At 44.9% G+C, this 17,738-nt stretch overlaps 2 protein-coding genes across 2 annotated transcripts; one reads left to right on the plus strand and one right to left on the minus strand.

Moving 5' to 3' along the window:
* Positions 1–1,888: 1,888 nt before the first annotated feature.
* Positions 1,889–6,531, minus strand: LOC143316235 (glycerol-3-phosphate dehydrogenase 1-like protein). Its single transcript, XM_076724071.1, has 8 exons — positions 6,055–6,531; positions 5,291–5,468; positions 4,347–4,487; positions 3,947–4,085; positions 3,631–3,743; positions 3,297–3,530; positions 2,627–2,733; positions 1,889–2,402 (listed from the first exon to the last, which is right to left on the minus strand). The coding sequence occupies exons 1-8, from the start codon at positions 6,303–6,305 to the stop codon at positions 2,306–2,308; spliced, it is 1,260 nt and encodes a 419-aa protein (XP_076580186.1). The 5' UTR covers positions 6,306–6,531; the 3' UTR covers positions 1,889–2,305.
* Positions 6,532–7,096: 565 nt separating this feature from the next.
* On the plus strand, positions 7,097–16,914 carry LOC143316213 (oxysterol-binding protein-related protein 11-like). The gene is made up of 13 exons (XM_076724018.1): positions 7,097–7,495; positions 7,817–7,885; positions 8,085–8,260; positions 8,639–8,718; positions 9,997–10,185; positions 11,232–11,430; positions 12,317–12,462; positions 12,706–12,846; positions 13,387–13,846; positions 13,994–14,180; positions 14,274–14,456; positions 14,573–14,726; positions 15,030–16,914. The coding sequence occupies exons 1-13, from the start codon at positions 7,380–7,382 to the stop codon at positions 15,084–15,086; spliced, it is 2,157 nt and encodes a 718-aa protein (XP_076580133.1). The 5' UTR covers positions 7,097–7,379; the 3' UTR covers positions 15,087–16,914.
* The last annotated feature ends 824 nt before the right edge of the window (positions 16,915–17,738 follow it).

Genomic DNA, 17,738 nt, shown 5'->3' on the forward strand with positions numbered 1-17,738 from the left:
ATTTGGAGCCACGTTTCCATCCATTTAGCGAATGGAAGTCTGATTTTCTCTCTTCTTTTAGCTCAGTTTTGGTCTCCACCAACGCCTGAGTGAAATATCATTCAAAATGCTCCACTATGTTTACTAGTTAGTTGCTAACTTGCCTACAGGTGAGAGCTTTTTGCCTGAATACAGCTGCCAAATGCAGCTGCAGTGAGATGAAAGATGCTAAATAACCTCCATAAAGCTGAGTGTAATTGCAGAGTGAGGTGATATGTCTCTGTAGGTTCATCAGTTCCCCCCGTCAACACCATTTAATCCATTGTTTATATAGAAATAGAAAATAGAGCTGCTTTAAGATAACCACCTGCACCTCAGTACAATGGAGGTGAACTGGATTTCGGTTGTGGTGCTCACAACACATCCAGAAATTCAACAACAACCGCCTCTTTCCAGAGACGGCATTCCAGTCAGTCTGGAAGACTTTGACCGTCAACAGCTGTCCTGTGTCTTCGTGACAGTTCCTTCTGTCGAAAGTGGTCGCTTTGCAATTTGGCTTCAAAACATAACTCTCCCTAAAACCACAAATTGTTGTTTTTACATTTCTCTTTGCAAACAAGGAAAACAAAAGAGATACAAAGTGCAAATCAGTCCGCTGGAGAGGTGCTGGAAGGCGTATGTTTCGCTTTGGATTGAGCCAGGATGGCCTCTGGTGTTTACGCAATATCGATCCTCTTATCTCACTTGGAATGATTTGCTGAACTATTCCTTTAAGCATGGATGGACCAGTGCATCCGTGCTGTTCTGCTATTATCCTCCACTGTCCAAAGGGCCTCTGACTGGAGGACAGTGGATGCGTGTGTGCGTGGGGTCGGGAGGGGGATCGACAGACAAGTTACCGTGGTGATTAAGCTCCCCTTTCAAACCTGGGTCTCATCTAAAAGTGGGCCTTCTCTTTGAAACAGAGGATCTGGGCTTGTGTCAAGCCACCGCGAGGGTCTCAGCACTCACTCAGAGACCCGCCGATGACAGTCGCTGTAAGCAGATGAGAGGAGGACATCGACCTGCGAGATCCGGCTCTCCCACGGGAACCTGTGGAAGCTCCTCGCGGCCCCTAACGTGGGCCCCCTAAAACTGGAGCCTCTTCCATCACCCTCCCCGAGCTTTCCAGCGAGGCCTTTGATGTCCTGGGATCTGGGCAGCCGTGGACATGGAGGCCTGTCATCCTGTGGGGAGGGGGTGAACTTGCAAAGTCAGCCACCAATGGAGAGATGGAGAAAGACGGACCTGAAGAGAGGAGAAAGGTGCAGCAGTTAACATCATCATTGCGAGCATGTTAGCATGCTGATCTTAGCATTTAGCTGCCACTGTGCCCGAGTGCAGCCTCACAGAGCAGCTGGCAATAGTCTTGTGTGAAGATTTTAAAGTAATTTGACTTTGATTTCCATATCATATAATGTACTTCAATTCAAATTTAAGGCAACAAGCACAGAGAGAGAACATTCATGGAGACACAGGTTGGGACATAATACGTAGAAACAGTGATGGGAGACAGATAGAGTCCAGGGGAATTTCAAAGGTTTCACCGGTCAGGCCTGTAACACGGCTGAGATGAAGGGACAAGGACGCTGTTTGTTCTTCAATCCACTCTCTCATACCGAGTTACCGCGGCCCTCGTGGGAATCCCTTTCAGCCCGTCACAGCCCGACTGTGGGATCGAAGGCACGGCTCAATCACTGAGCGGCAAACACAGGAGTGAACGTCAGCGCCTGGGAATACGGGTAAGGTCCCATTTTCAGGGAAGCGAGCACAATATTTCGCATGCGGAGTTTGAAAGAAAGCGGCACTTCATCCATCGCTGACACTCAAACCTGGCAAAATGTAGCTAGACTCAGAAGCGAAAAGACAGTTTCTTATTAATTGATTTTATTGGAAAAAACTACACGAGACAATACAAAAGGATCTTGTAAATGAAATGTCATGTAGTGAACTGTTAAGTTTCGGTACTCCCATTCAAAATGAGGACATGTTAAGTATTAAAAGAAAGAGACTGAACCTCTTAAAAACTATTTTTAAAGTGTAATTTAATTAATATTTTAAACTTCCCTGCACCAGAGCCAAACAAATATGACAGAGCATTTCAGAAAAACATTAAAAAAAATGCTTTTAAAGCAAAGAAAACATGATCCCTGGTGAAAAGTCACCATGAAGTAAATCTCATGCAAATGTGCCCCACGTTGTGCGTTTCTGTCTGATGAATCTCTTTCACCCTCTAGTGGTTGGACTTGGCTACTGAAGGAGCAGCAGCGTTCAAGGCCGGCCCCCGTCACATGTGCTCGGGGTGGTTCTGCAGGCAGGTGATGAACTCTTTCACTTCTTTGCCCTCAAAGCAGATCTGGTAGACCGCAGAGAACAACGGGAACCTGCGGACATCGATCAAGCACAGTTTTAACTGCACTTCCCACATCATTGCAAATATCAGTGATGCAGATCCATTTAAGGCCTGTTCATGCAGAACTACACCCAGTGGCCACTTACATTACATTTAAGTATACATTCAAGCTTGGTTCCAGTTAAATTCATGTGGTTTTGTTGCCTATATACCATTACAGCATCTGAAAAAAGACTGCAAAGTCAGTGGACTCACTTGTTGACCATGTCCCTCTTTTGTAGGAGCTTGTAGACCTCAGCTGAGGTCTGTGGGCCCTGCAGCTTCTGCCCGTTGAGCATTTCTGCCTCCAGCTCAGCGATGGACTGAGACACACACAAACAGAAACCGTTTCAATGTTGTTTGGTCCCGTCTTCATTTCCTCCTCAGGTTGTCCTTAAAGGAGCGCACCAGGCTTTTGCGGCACTTCTTTTACTGGATTTATGCATTTTATTGACTCTATTTTTTTTACTTTATCTTATTATACAGCTGAATGGGTTTTATTTTCCATCTTATTTTTACTGTTATGCTCAAGTGGATTTTATTCTCAATCTTATTTTACATTAATTTTGCTCTCCCTGCTTTTATGCTCATTGTATGTCTTCTTTATGCGAAGCACTCGGTGCATGTGATTTCTTTGTTGTAAAGGACCCTGAGCTGCATTTCTTGGTGTTACACAAAGACAGTTCATTCTTATTATTATTATCATTATTATTATTAATGCATGAGCTCTACAATATCCCTTAAAGGTGGCTGATGTACAGTAGTATCACAAATTACTGACCTGCTGTTGTAACTAAAGTTTTCTGATATAGTTAAAAAGGAGTTTGTGATGGGTCATTTCTGAAAAGCGCAAAAACTAACAGTGCACCTTCCTGCCCCGACTCACCTTGGACGATTTGGCAAAGGCCTCGGCCACTTTGCGGTTCCGTCCTCCGTAGCAGGTGGTGATGAGGTCAGCCACGCCGCAGCTCTCCAGGAAAGTGGTGGAGCTCACGTTGCCCTTGCAGAACAACTTGGCGAAGGCGACCATTTCCATCAGACCCAGCCTGATCACCGCCGCCTTGGTGTTGTCGCCGAAACCGAGGCCATCGCAGAACCCGGCACCTACTGCCACAATATTCTGGCATGCGACATTTTGCTTTTGATTAACACACTGAGGGGAAGTTTCTAAATTCGTGAGGAATAACTACTTAATATGCACAATATGTGGCTGTTTCTACCTTCAGAGCTCCACACAGCTCCACCGTGTCGCTCTCCTGCACGACATTGATGCGGAAGTTGGGAGTTTGCAGCAGTTCTTTGAAGATGCCGCCGTTTGCCTCATTTTTTGATCCTGCATTGAACGCAATTTGTTGCAAAGGCAAAGACAGGAACAGTAACATCACTAAACGCTGGTAAAACACAGAAGTACCGCCGTGCTTTTGTCACTGTCTGACCACCACACCGCATCCTCTTTTCAAGCCACACCAGTAAAACATTTGTGCGGCTGAACGCTAAAATAACTTGATGACAATAATGAAAAACAGAGCGTCTCACCGATGGTGGTTTCACAGAACTTCTCATCTGCCACCTCGCTGGCGATGTTGGCCCCCATTAGGACGCTGACCTCTATCTCTAGTTTCTCTCGGATGATGTCTGAGATGAGCTTCAGTCCATCTGGTCCCTCATCGATACCCTGGATGACAATAATAATAAGAAGAAGAAGAAGAAGAAGAAGAAGAAGAAGTTCTGTCCTGTACATAGTGCAATAACCCCTGGCCTGGAGGTAATGGCTGTGGATACTTAATGTTTCACTGTGGTGACTGTCTGTATATTACTCAACTCCAACATCCCGTGATATCATGGCAACAGTAAAATAAGAACCGAGGTCAGGTGATCCCCGTTTCCCCTTTTTGCTATAGAAAATCTGGCACAAAGAACAATGACAGGGTCTCACTTTGATGAGCGATATCCCGATGGTTCCCTCCGAGACGTGAGGTTTCATGTCATCACAGAGCTTGCCGATGAACTGGTGTGGGATCACAAAGACGAGGATCTTTGCTCCTTTGACGGCTTCTGTGATGTCCGGAATGGCGACCTCATGAGGTGTGAACAACAAAGTTAGCGCTTAAGCGGCGTCAGAGGAGAGAGAACCAATGCATGGAACATGGGTATGTCGACAAACAGGGCTGGGTTATATGTCTTTCGGTCTATTTAACTTTCTACTTTGGAGGAGACTGCTCTATATAAACCCCTTGAGGTTTACCATGTTGGTTCCCACATACACGACAAAAAAAGAAAAAACTAAATGCACAAATGTACTATAATGCCAGAGTCAAATTAAAAAAACCTAAATTATACAAAAAAAATCGTACTGCCTTAACTGATATCTACCAATTATGGTTAAAAAAGAAATTCAACACGAGCAAAAACCTGATTGTACAGAAGCTTTTTGGAAAATATCTCAATATGACAATGTGTTTCGTGTCACGAATTTCAAGGTGTATAAGAAATAATTACTTTGAAATACTAAATCTTTTACGTAAACTACTTACTATTGTGCAATGTCATGGTTAATAGCAAAAAAAAGAGTTCTCAGGCTGCTATGACACTGTCTATTTCCTGCCATTGCATGGGTTTTTCCTTGATAGTGACAGGATGTAGCTGAGGTGAGCAGACTCTTGCATCAGTGTAATTTGGCAAAGATTTTAAGAAACTACCCAGCAAAGGTAGATAAACTCTATGACATATGGGAGAAAGTTCAGCTATCTCATCATTGTAAACTCTAACTTTGCAGTCGGTGTGTGTATGTTGTCAGGATGGAGATATGTTCCAGGATTGCAGCGAATTGCATCACCTTTTGACACAAAATGCTTCATTAAAAGATAATGGGGCACTCACCACATTCCTGGGCAGCTTGTGACCTGGCAGATATTTGACGTTTTCATGCTCAGTGTTAATGATCTCCGTCAGCTTCCTCCCATCGATCATTTCTTCGTAAACCCACATGTTCACCATGGGGTCGAAGCGGTTGGATGCTTTGACATTGTGCCCGATTATTTTGGCAATGGAGGAGCCCCTGGAGAAGACAAGGGGACAGAGAGTCAGTGTTATCTTATTCAGACCAAACCAACACCACAAAGACCCCTAAAACACTAAAGATCAAGACTGCAATGAATCATAAGAACATGAGAAGCTAAAACTGGTCTGAAATGGGGTTAAAAACCAAGCACTAATTTGCATTTTACTTCATTATGTTTATATTTGCAGGGAAATTGGGAAAGCAGTTTACAACCTCCCTATGAAACACATGCACTGGGAGGTAAAACTTCCATAAATCTCCAAAGCTCATGAATAGTCAGCAGGACTTTGAAGCATCAGAATACTGAGACTTGCCTCCTTTGTATTTGAGTTTGTTGCGGCTTGTCGCCTGATCCTTCAGGCAGGCCTATAACATGTGGACCGGTGTCAAAAGGCAAGCGGGCGTTTTAATTTTCTTCTATTTGCCATAAATAGTAAGCTGTACTGCAAGATCTACGTGTTGATCTTATGGGTGTAAATCTAGCCATCAAAACCCGCATCCAGTTAAGCGCCGATTGCCATTACACACGCAAAAAAAACGTTGTTTTTTCTAAGATGCATCTAAAAGAGAAATGACAGCTTACCAGTTTCCAGATCCGACGATGCAGACTTTCCTTGCAGGCATTTTTAAAGTGGTAAATCCTGATGTTTGGCTGAACTGGAGACCCTGTTGCTCTTTTCTTCCACTGTCTCTTATAACTTCCTCATACGCCCGATAGATATTTGTCATCCATGCACTCCTCCCCTCGCTGGCCACGGCTACACCCCTCGCCAAAGCGGAGCCATGATAATAACACGGCCGCCTACACACATTAAGAACATTTGATTTTAACATGTTCACACGTAGCCCGATATAAGGCTTGCAATGCACTACTGGGTTGGCTTCATGACGCTTAGTGGACACAGTGAGTGAACAAAGAAGAAAGGAGTACCTCACGTGCAAGGCACTAATGTTTTAACAGCCATTTATTATTAATTATTGATTAGAAATAAAGGAAGCAATCGCCGTAGCAATCTTCTCGTGCCCTACCGACGTGAAGCCAGACAGCGTATTAAATGTCACTTCCGGTTAAGATGTTTTTCCAAATAATGGTCCTGCTGAAGAACGCAATAGTGATATATCTGCTCGTACACGTACCGAAGAAGACAAACAAATAAACATGAAAATACACAAATAATTTGCAGTCAATTTACCATATGTCAAAAATATTTTTTGTATTTTTTTTATTCAACTGAACTAAAATAACTAAACTAAACTCAAAAAGTTTTCAAAAAACAAAACAAAAAAAATTAAAAGTAAAATTACCGTCGTTTGTGTGCAAAGGTCAGATAAAAGAAACTAAAATAAAAAAAAACGATTTGTTGCTTTCACCCATGAGGTTACAATAAATAAAATCTCAAATTCTCGACTTCCGGTTGATTTCTAGTTTTCAACGTCTCTCTTTTCTTAAACCATTTTACCTTTTTTTCCCTTCTCAATTTATTTCTTTTTTTGCCCGGAAGAGGGTGAAAAAGGTTCAGTGGATTTCTCTTGCTGTATTAATTTCTTTTCTATTTTAATTTCTGTGACGAGTCTCCTCACGGAAGTCTTCGCCTTTGAGTTAGTCACATGACTGATTTCCTGCCAAAGCAGTAAATATCAGGCGAGCTAACAGGCACAAGGCTACCTGGCTACTCCCTCTTTCAGCAGAATAGACAATGTTTTATCAGCCGTTATTTAACGTAGCCAGCTAACAGTCCAGCGTCTGTCGGGTGTGTGCTGCGTGTCGATGAAGCGATGAACCGACAGCTCCACTTTGTCTTATAAGGGAGGCTCGTGCGCTTTCAGAAATCTGTGCTAGCTTGACAGGTTAGCTTAAGGCTAGCAAGCCGAGTTAGCGTCAAAAAGGGGGCTTCGCTGCCAGCGACTATGCAAGGAGAAACCACGGCTATACGAATAACGGAAAACGAAGGCAAGCTGGATGTATTTCCCCAGAACAGGACCCCGAGCTCGGGGAGAGCAAGTGCCAAAAGCTGGCAGTACAGGTGGGTGGTTGATATCCCTGCTAACGCCCATATATTTAAGATAGTTTGCTGATTCAAGGCGGATTTTGTGTACACAGTCAATGAGGCGCCGGCAGCACAATCGTGATCTATCTATTATGTTCTGTTTCTGAAATGATTGAGCAATTTTTAGAAGCAAATTTGCTTCCTAATCAAACAGGGGACGATTTAATCACATTGCCCAATGAGCACTGTCATTAAGCAATGCTCTGATTGATTTGTGCATTATGTGTGTGTGTAGTCAGTCCAAGTATGTTAACAAGCTTTCTTTATCTCCTTTTACTTGATAACCTCTTATGCCAGTGACCACATGGAGAATATTGATGGCTACTTGATGAAGTACACCAACCTTGTAACTGGGTGGCAATACAGGTGAGTTTTAACCTGTACACCTGTGTTTAGTACAATGGCAAACTTAAAATGTATGGTGTCCAAATCAAGGGTAAGAACAAAGAATTCACCAGCCTCTTTCAGCCAAGTTCGTTATTGTAATCCAGTCTAATCCAATTCAAGTAATGCCTTGGTGGTTCGTTGTGGTGAAGGACACTGATGCGGGGCCTGTTGTTTCCAGGTTCTTTGTTTTAAACAATGAGGCCGGCCTGCTGGAGTACTTTGTCAACGAGCAGTCACGGCCCCAGAAACCACGTGGCATGCTCCCCCTGGCAGGGGCCGTCATCTCCCCCAGCGACGAGGACTCGCACACCTTCACTGTCAACGCCATCAGCGGGGAGCAGTACAAGCTCAGGGGTGGGTAGCTGAAGACACACTGACTTCTTTACATGTATGTGCAGCAGTCATGTGTGTACAGGAAGGTAATTCGGGTTCTTCTGGTCATCCCTCGGACCACAATGCATCATCCTGACATGAGGCACTGTGTGTTCCTCTCTGAGCTTTCACTCCCAGGAACAGAGCTTTTCTCCTTATTGTTACGTCTCAGCTCTGTTTTTACTTCCAGGCCTCCTGTCGTCACCATCCATCAGGTTCATACGGTATTGATCTGGATTTTTTCCATTATCCGCTGCCGGTGATGCGGAGGCGTACGGGAATCGCTGCTCAGTAAGACCATCCTAGACTAACCGTAACACAGATTTGCTCATTTGTTTTTCTTTTGTGCTTGTCTCTCAGCCACTGATGCCAAAGAGAGGCAGCACTGGGTGAGCAGACTGCAGATCTGCACACAGCACCACACAGAGGCCATGGGAAAGGTAAGGTGGTGCGTGCTTGGTGTGCAAATGAACTTGTAGTGATAGAGGCACGCGTTGATGTTTGCAAGGATTGCTCACACCTCACTCTCTACACACAAGAGCGATACCCCCTAAAGGTCTGCTGCACTGCACTGAACATGTTACGATTGACATAAAAAAAATGTGCGGATGTTAGCTGGACCGTCTTCAGCTTCCTGTTTTCCTTCCTCATATGCCAAAGGAGCAGTGGAATAAAGCCAGCAGCAGTGCGAAGATCTGTAGAGCTGTGAAATATTAATGTTTATGTAAAAATGGATCAGGTTTTACCCAGTGTGCAAGCACTGTAATCGATAGTATTGATCTGGATATTGATCTGCAGGCTACTGTAGTGCCCACACTCTGTTTTAATGGTCTTGAGATAGAAGAGAAGTGAAAACACAGAAGTCTCCAAGGGTCTCTTTTTAGCAGTGGTTAGAAATAGTCAGGAGATAAATGTGAGAAATTTAATTTGAAAATGACTAAATGACACCAGTCACCCAGGGAGATTGACCCGGGCTCAGACTACAGGAGTTTTGGACCGATTTATCCCCAGTTTACCCCTCCCGACAATCAAAGGATAAATCTGGTCTGGGACCTAGTCGGTACTGATGTTCAGCCCGGATTATCTGGTAATGTCAGCCTTACAGATCCTGTCTTAAACCTCCCAAACTGCTCGCAGACTCATCGGGGTCACCCTGATAATTTCAAACAGGTCTGATGTTTTGGTGTTAAAATGCATCAGCACTTTTTGAGGAGGGACCACAAAAGCCAATGGGAGCGACAAAGCGGGGCAAGATAAGATAAGACTTTATTGATCCCACACCGGAAGTCGTTCAGCCATCAAGTCGTACAAAAAGCGAAAACAGTGGCACAGAAGGGTCAAGGTAAAAAGTATTCAGGATACTGAATAGAAAAACAGCTATCTGTACATTATGTACAGATTATAAAATACTAAATGCCATAAAAATCCTACTTCCCATTATATTATCAATATTCTACTGCTGTCATATGTTGTATCATACTTGAGAAATACTGTTGCATAGAAAGGACGTTGAATTTCATGAGTCTATGTACATGCACAAGAGACACACAGAGACGGTGTTGCCAAACAACAGTCAATTTTCTAGCACTTGAGGCTGATAGAGATATTAAAACTGAAAGTTAAAGCTAATGAATTTTCTCATTCAGACTCGTTTAGGCTTCAGACATAAGCTTAGTGAGTTGTATTCTAACGACAACTAACATTTTTGCATTGCACAGAGTAATCCCCCACCCAAGTCCAGGAGCTACTCCATGGCGTCTCAAGGCAGTGGCAGCTCCCCCATGTCCCTGCGCCGGCCCAGCCAAAACCCCGCCACCTTATTCGGCTGGTCGCAGGTCCACAAGGGCTCGTCGCTCTACTCCAGCAAGAGGTCCTTGCTGCCAGACCACCTGCTGGACGCCAGAGAGGTACAGCAATGCAGAGACACGCCGATACTAACATATCATTGACATGTCAGGACCAGCAATTGACTGGGCCACCATGGGCTAGTGAACTAAAACAGCTAAAATATTATTTAAAATGATGGTGAAAAACCGTAACGTTGGTCTCAGGGGTCTTGATAACGCGCTCATTCCAGTGAACATGCAGCAGAGGACAAGATGGACACAAGCAAAAATTAGATTAAGGACATTCTGCCAAGTTTTTAGTCTGCTGTTTGGCAGAAATGTGGGTTAATCAAGAAAATCTGCCTCTGATCCATCCGAAATGCTGTTAGATTTTGATCTGCATCTGTTATGCAACCGACCCATTCAGGATAGATGCACACAAGCATACAGAAGGAACACAAGAACTGACTAAGGGGCACATATTTATTCATCAAGGATACACTCTGCGGGACAGATAATCTGCTGTTATCGTAGATTACAAATTCTACAAAAGTAACATCAGATGAGCCATGAATATTAAAGTGGGTCGTCGTAACGTGTGGAAAAACATTTGACGAGCAGGACAGAAACAAGGTTCTCTGCTCACGACGCTATGTTTCATGAATGTTTAAACTTGAGGACAATGTTCCTTCTGAGAAGTACAAGCAACATTATGTACCGACAAGACACACAGAGGTGTATGTAAAATATTTAAGACTTAGTTTATTGTCAGGCTTTGGTTGCTTTAGATGTGTTTCATTGGCCTCACTTTGGCCCGATTAGGTGATGCAGATTGTCCACAAGAGGGTGCTGTGGTCTCTCCTGTCACCTCAGCACAGCTTGGGTCAATAATGCATTTTATTGTCGCTGCTCTCTGTGGATTTGGGGATGTTTTTTAGTGAAATGTTTGACGAGATTAGAGGCTGTCGGGCTTCAAACTGAGCAAACACAGTGACACTTAGTGGCTTGCACACCCACACCTCGTTTATATTAACTGTTTAGTCAGCTACGTGTCCAAGAGGCCTGCGTGTTATTAAGCATAGACATATAACCAAAATAACCAAAGCATTCTCATGATCCCCCTCCAGATGATGAGCCAGGCCCAGGGCCAGCACAGAGACCTGATCCAGAGCATCGAGGGCCTGCCTGCGGCCCCTGGCCTCTCTCCTCTCGACCAGGATCTGCTAATGCTCAAGGCTACTTCTATGGCCACCATGAACTGCCTCAACGAGTGCCTGCACATCCTGCACCTGCAGCAGGTGGCCAGGCAGAGAGGCTCCCTGGGAGGTCAGTGGAGGGGGGAGTGAAGAGTATGTTGTGTTTTTAATATGGTGATTGTTGTTTTCTGCTTTGTCCAGGCTTGTTTGTGTACTCACAAATAATTCAGCTGTCAAGAAATGTCCAGCTACTTGCAATCCTGATAACAAATCATAGCCTTGCATATGCAGGCCTGCACCCAGTGTAACAGTTTGCGTCGGCCGGACACTGGAATTATTTTGCATTATTGATAAGGTACCCTACCTATTCTTACCACCTGTCTCAAAGGTAATGCGATCTCAGGTGGTTAAAATATCCATCTGCAACACTTTGAGGACAGAATACAGCTGGAAATCAGCTTCATATTGAAAAACATACAGTACCGTTTTAAAGAGAAGTGTCCTCACTCGCTGATGTCTCCGCCTTTTCTATTTAGGATGATTTGAAACGGGAAAACGTCGAGCTAGTGTCCCACTTTTTCACAGCGGATCTCATTACTCTATGTATATTTCATTAGGCCAGAGTCATCGCGACAGCCAATCGGATTAAGTTGTCCGACGACGCACAAGGTGAATTTGAATGAGATCGGCCCACCTCTAAACATGCATAAAAAAATGTGCTCGCCACAGCGAGAGGGATGAACCAATCAGAGAGTGGGCATGTTTCCTGTCGGCGGGGCCAGAGTATCCTGATACTCGGGTCGTCGGAGGAGTTGGGTTACGCTCTTTTGGTGTAGGGGAGCTGGCTAAGGAATAGCCATCTGTCCAGTCAGCAGCCAGGCAGTTGTGAGGTGTTGTGTGGCGAATGATAGGCCAAGTGTAGAGCTACGAGTGTGCAGCTGTGAGTGTCTGGTGGACTCGGGAGGGAGGGGGGACAGCACTCTGAGCACCTCTAAACCTGCCACCGTCCATGGCAGGACCCACCATCGAGTGGCTGGAGCCCAAGCTGCCCGACATCCTGAAGAACGGCAGCAGCTCCCTGGGCAGCTTCGCGACAGGGGAGGGCCCGCTGGAGGGGAGCCACCTGGAGCTCAGCAGCCCCGAGTCCTGCAGCTTCTCTGGGGTAAGACCTAAGGAATGACACCCACACTCCCCCAGGAGGCAGCTAAGATCTGTTGGTTGTCAGGAAGTTGATTTGTCTTCGTTTATTTCACACAATGCTTTCTAATCCAGCCATAAACCGTTCAGTTGGTCACTTTTCCTTCTTAAAAACTTGCAACAGAAACAGTCACTTACTTTTGACCTCTGCGAAGACATTCAAGCAGGTCGTGGACTAAATCGCGTTCTTCTCCCTTCCCTCTCTCAGGAGCAGGAAGACATCAGTGCGGAGGATGAGGCGGAGGACTGCTTCACAGACAAGGAGGAAGACCTGGGCGCTGTGGAGGAGGAGCGCAGCGTCATCCTACACCTGCTGTCCCAGCTGAAGCTGGGCATGGACCTCACGCGGGTAGGTCGAGTTCCATGTCGTGCCAAGCAGCAGAACAACCCCCCCCCCACCAGCGCTTCCCACACTTTTCCACTCTTTCTGTCTTTTACTCATTTGATAGGGTTTTCTGTGTCATTATGAGAGGATTATGTTGGATTTTGGAAGTCAGCTTAAAGTTACAGCTTGAAAATATATAAAACTGTTCCTAAGCTAATAAATCAGTGAACTGGTCTGGGATCAGGTCTGTTTTTCAGTGGCTAAAGTAAGCGCTTCTTGCTTTCTAATTACTACTCCTGGACACACGCACACAAACACCAAGAGTGGAGTCCTGCGCAGACATTCAATCTTCCTGTGTCAGTTTGTTCTTGTATCTGGATATCCTCCTCTTGGGTTTCTGATTTATCACAGTTAATCTGGTGGATCCACTGTCTGACCTCAGGTGGAGATCTCGCAGACACTGTGACCCCGGGGTCACGAGTCTTTGTCATATCGTCGCTTACGATGTGTCGCACAGTTCGATTTACTGATCCTAAAAAAATGTGTTAATGCACCTCCTCTCAGGTGGTCCTGCCCACCTTCATCCTGGAGAAGCGCTCTCTGCTGGAGATGTATGCCGACTTCATGTCACACCCGGACCTCTTTGTGGCCATTACCGATGGCAGCAGCCCTGAAGACCGCATGGTCCGGTTTGTGGAGTACTACCTCACCTCCTTCCACGAGGGCCGCAAGGGCGCCATCGCCAAGAAGCCCTACAACCCCATCATTGGCGAGACCTTCCACTGCTCCTGGAAGGTACCCAGGAGACCAGAGGCCTCCAAGGAGCCCTCACAGGGAGGCCCCGACCAGGCCGCCTCGCAGGACTCCTACCAAGTGCGCTTTGTGGCGGAGCAGGTGTCCCACCACCCCCCTGTGTCCGGCTTCTACGCTGAGTGTCAGGAGAGGCGGATGTGTGTGAACACACATGTGTGGACCAAGAGCAAGTTCATGGGGATGTCCATCGGAGTATCCATGATCGGCGAAGGTGAGCCGGCACGACCTCCAGACTGACACGCTGTGAAATCATGATGCATGATTTAGATTCATCTCCTTTTAAGATGGATAAGTAATGAGATTTAATTAGGGCAGAAAATGTAAATTACACCTGCTCCTCATCTGTTTGTCTTTCCAGGTTGTCTCTATTTGCTGGAGCATGATGAAGAGTACACTTTCACACTGCCTTGTGCGTATGCACGCTCCATCCTCACTGTCCCCTGGGTGGAACTGGGCGGCAAAGTCAACATCAGCTGCACCAAGTCGGGCTACTCTGCGGTCATCACTTTCCAGACTAAACCGTTTTACGGTGGCAAATTACACAAGTGAGTTGATATTAATGTTGTTGCCCTGCATCCTGCACCTCTGCAGCAACCACCACTTCTCTGATCTGTGTCCTTAATTTCATTGTCCTGCAGGGTAACAGCGGAGGTGAAGCACAACAGCACCAATGCGGTGGTGTGTCGCGTGCAGGGCGAGTGGAACGGCGTTTTGGAGTTCAGCTACACCAGCGGAGAGACAAGGGTGGTTGACGTCACCAAGCTGCCTGTCACGAGGAAGAGCGTTCGGCCCGTTGAGAGGCAGGGGCCGACGGAATCCAGGTCAGACCAGTGCAGGGTTTATTCTGTTGCAACAAGTCCAGCCCTGCAACTTTGTGCTCTCACAGAACACAAAGACGCCTCTGTGGTGTCTCACCCATACTTTCACTGCGTTTCAGGCGCCTGTGGCAGCACGTGACAGAGTCCTTACGGGAGAAGGACATCGAAAAAGCCACAGAGCACAAGAGGCTCCTGGAGGAGAGGCAGAGGACAGAGGAGAGGCACCGCGCTGAGACCGAGACCGCTTGGAGGACCAGATACTTCGAAAGAGAGGTGAGCATGTGTGAACTTTGACTTTGTGGAAGCACGTTCAGGACAAACAAAGCACACTGTGAAAAGTCACCTGCACTGACATCCAAATAAATTTTAAATCACCTTGAGCATTAATTCTGTCTCTGCTGGAGCGTCTCCGTTTCGGAGCGTTCTCAACTTACACCAAGCTACTTTAAATTTCCCAAGAATCTGGGTCATTTAAGCAGACAGCACTGTCATTAGGGATGTAAAAGTGTTTTCCAGTTTTAGTGATGATCAAAAATAATATTTCAAATAATATGTTGACCTCTTTTTCTCCTCCAGGGTGACGGTTGGGTTTATCACAAACCGCTTTGGAAAAACTCTGTATTCAAATCCTAGTTTCTGCAGTCCGTATCTGGGATGTTGATATTGTAGATTCAGGAATGTGTGGGTGCGTGTGTGTGTGAGAGAGAGAGTGTGTGTGGCTGACGGTTATGAGAGCATGACCTGCACTGACATACAGATGAATGCAACACGGGGAGACGGACGGAGTGACTGAACTTGTTCTCGAATCTTGATGTTGTTCACGAAGCCTCGAAGTACAAGCTTTTGTACTGCTGATCAGTTGTTTTTTTTTTTTTGGTTTTGTTTTTATAATCCAATGTCAATGAAAACATATTCTTGTACAGGTAATGGTACTCTATTTACACAGCCTTAAGATAGTCTGATGAATGACGCTCTAAGTTTGGGTTCTGCTGATCGACCTGGATATGGTTCCTCTTCTTCTTTTAAACTGTGGTGTCACACTACGCTCAAGTGACTTTTGAGGAGTTTCTTCTTAAAGTAATATCCAACATAAAAAGCTAAATAATTGGAATACTGCCTGATAAGTGTAATGCTGTGAAAACTGTTGTAAATTGGATTTGGTGTACTGGAATGTCAAGTTGCTGTATATGATCTTCATCTATGTTCAAGCGCCTGAAAGCTTCGCTTCAAATCAGAGTGTTTCTCAATAACGTTCCACATTTAATGACTAAATAAGCAGCCGGCAAACTCGGCAGTCATCCGATTCTGTTGCTCGATCCCGATCGATGCACATGAGAAAGCGGAAAATGAGGTCGTGCCTCCATCAAACCTGCGAGGAGAGCATAAAGGAAAGAGAAAAATGGCAGAATTGTCCGTGTTCATGTCAGAACCCATCACTCCTAATAAGAAGCTCATTGACAAAATGTGTTTTCAGGCTTTTTCAACCTAAAAACAGTCGACCGCACTTCCACATTTCCTCTGCCATTGAGTACATTTACATGCACACTAAACTGATCTCCTTGTGTAAAATTAGTGGGACTCTGACTGTGTGTCGCCTCAATTTGGTTAATATCCCGTGAAGTGTGTGCATGCAGATATACTTAATTAACCTCTAAATTCTCATGTATTTAATTGTGTTTTATCGATATTAGTGTGTTGAAGTCACGCTGCTTGAATGGCATGTCGTAGACTAGCTGACAAATAACCCAATTTTTAACGAACAAACGACGAATGCAGCGAAAAGTCGCTCCCCCACCCACCATGCATGACAGCAAAGTCTCCGTTCCCACCAGTTGCAGCAAGTACTCGACTCTTGTGTCTGCATTACTTAAATTTCGAAATGTCATAAAAGCTTTTAACCAAATTTGCTTGTTTTGTAATGCAAATAAATGTTATTTTTGTTGAATGCGTGTTCATCCCTTATCTTGTGCTTTAGTTGCTCTTGTTTTTGGAGTCACTCTGTGTATAGACAGTAACATTTCTTGCTCCCTTTCCACTTTTGAAGTAATCCCAATAAATTATACTGTGATGTCCATCTATCCACCACCTAAACCTCACAGGTCCTGGTCTCTGCAGAAAGAGGAAACCCACCCCGCCATAGATAAGCTACTCCCTTCATGTCTCGGTGCCTTATGCAAACTCTTTCTGTGCGTGTCTTCCAGCATTTCCATTCGTTTATTCTGACCGATGCAATGGCGTGTGTATCATTTGTGTGTGTGTGTGTGTGTGTGTGCATGTGGTTTCTTTTTAAGAATCAGTGCTTGATGTTCAGTCGGCGAAGCACTTTTATTCTAGGTTTTGACATTTTCTTGGTTTTGGAATTCTACTGGTTGTCTTGCTGACCTATGAAATGCATTGACATTGAAGGAAACCTGATGTTGTAGAAGAATGGACGTGTGATAATAAAATAAATTGCGTATCAGCTGTGTGTCAGAATTGTTTGAAAGACAACAACTTGTTTTAAGCGATGACATCAGCTTAGATTATTATTTATTTTGGTGGAACAGTATCCTGTTTTTTTAATGCTGATTTCTAGGAAATAAACATCTTTTTTGTTTTTGTAAACACCCATTCAGGAACACTTGTTTTGCTTTGACTCGTTCCAAACACAGTTGTTGCTCCCCCCCCTCCTTTTCTTCCTGTTTGGGATGATGTGTTCTTCCCACAGGAAGCCAAACACACAGGCTGTCATCCTTTCCGCACGACTTCGCTCAGCTCGAGCGAAAAGTTCGTGCGTGTGTCGCAGGCTCTTTATGATTCATGGATGGAGCAAAAAGGAGAGAGACGGCACAAAACATAGGTAGAGTGGAGTTTCTGGCGTGTTACGAGGTGACTGACAGGCTGAACGAATGCTAACACTCTATGTTGCTAACTAGCTTAATGCTAACCTGTGTACCTTTGGTAACGTTAGCTAACGTCCAGTTTTGGGGCGATTAACAGACTGAGCACCCGAATTAAGCGAGGTGACAGGACATGGCGTGTTATATCGCTTTTGTTATTGTTTTGTTGTTATTTGTGCTGCGGTTACAGTTGCAGTAATCAACGCCACATATGTGTAAATTGCTAACGCGACTCACTCGCTGACAAGCGAACAGCATCCGGAAGGGAAAATATACCTGACGAAATAAAATTACATTAAAAAAAACAAATGAGTACATAATATGTCTCTTTGTATTTATACCTAATGTTAAATACAGTACTTGAATAAATGGTTTCACCACTGAGACGAGTTAAAATAAAAGTAGC

Source organism: Chaetodon auriga, chromosome 23, assembly GCF_051107435.1.
Source record: "Chaetodon auriga isolate fChaAug3 chromosome 23, fChaAug3.hap1, whole genome shotgun sequence".
Taxonomy (NCBI): Eukaryota; Metazoa; Chordata; class Actinopteri; order Chaetodontiformes; family Chaetodontidae; genus Chaetodon; species Chaetodon auriga.

Bases quoted from the DNA above. Each gene is read 5' to 3' on its own strand.
- LOC143316235 (XM_076724071.1), bottom strand. From the start codon at position 6,305: ATGTTAAAATCAAATGTTCTTAATGTGTGTAGGCGGCCGTGTTATTAT. The intron at 3,744-3,946 runs GTGAGACGCTCT...CGTTCAATGCAG, and splicing joins GTTCTGTGAAACCACCATCG to GATCAAAAAATGAGGCAAAC. The intron at 2,403-2,626 runs GTGAGTCCACTG...CGATGTCCGCAG, and splicing joins AAGAGGGACATGGTCAACAA to GTTCCCGTTGTTCTCTGCGG.
- LOC143316213 (XM_076724018.1), top strand. From the start codon at position 7,380: ATGCAAGGAGAAACCACGGCTATACGAATAACGGAAAACGAAGGCAAG. The intron at 7,496-7,816 runs GTGGGTGGTTGA...CTCTTATGCCAG, and splicing joins GCCAAAAGCTGGCAGTACAG to TGACCACATGGAGAATATTG. The intron at 11,431-12,316 runs GTCAGTGGAGGG...CGTCCATGGCAG, and splicing joins GCAGAGAGGCTCCCTGGGAG to GACCCACCATCGAGTGGCTG.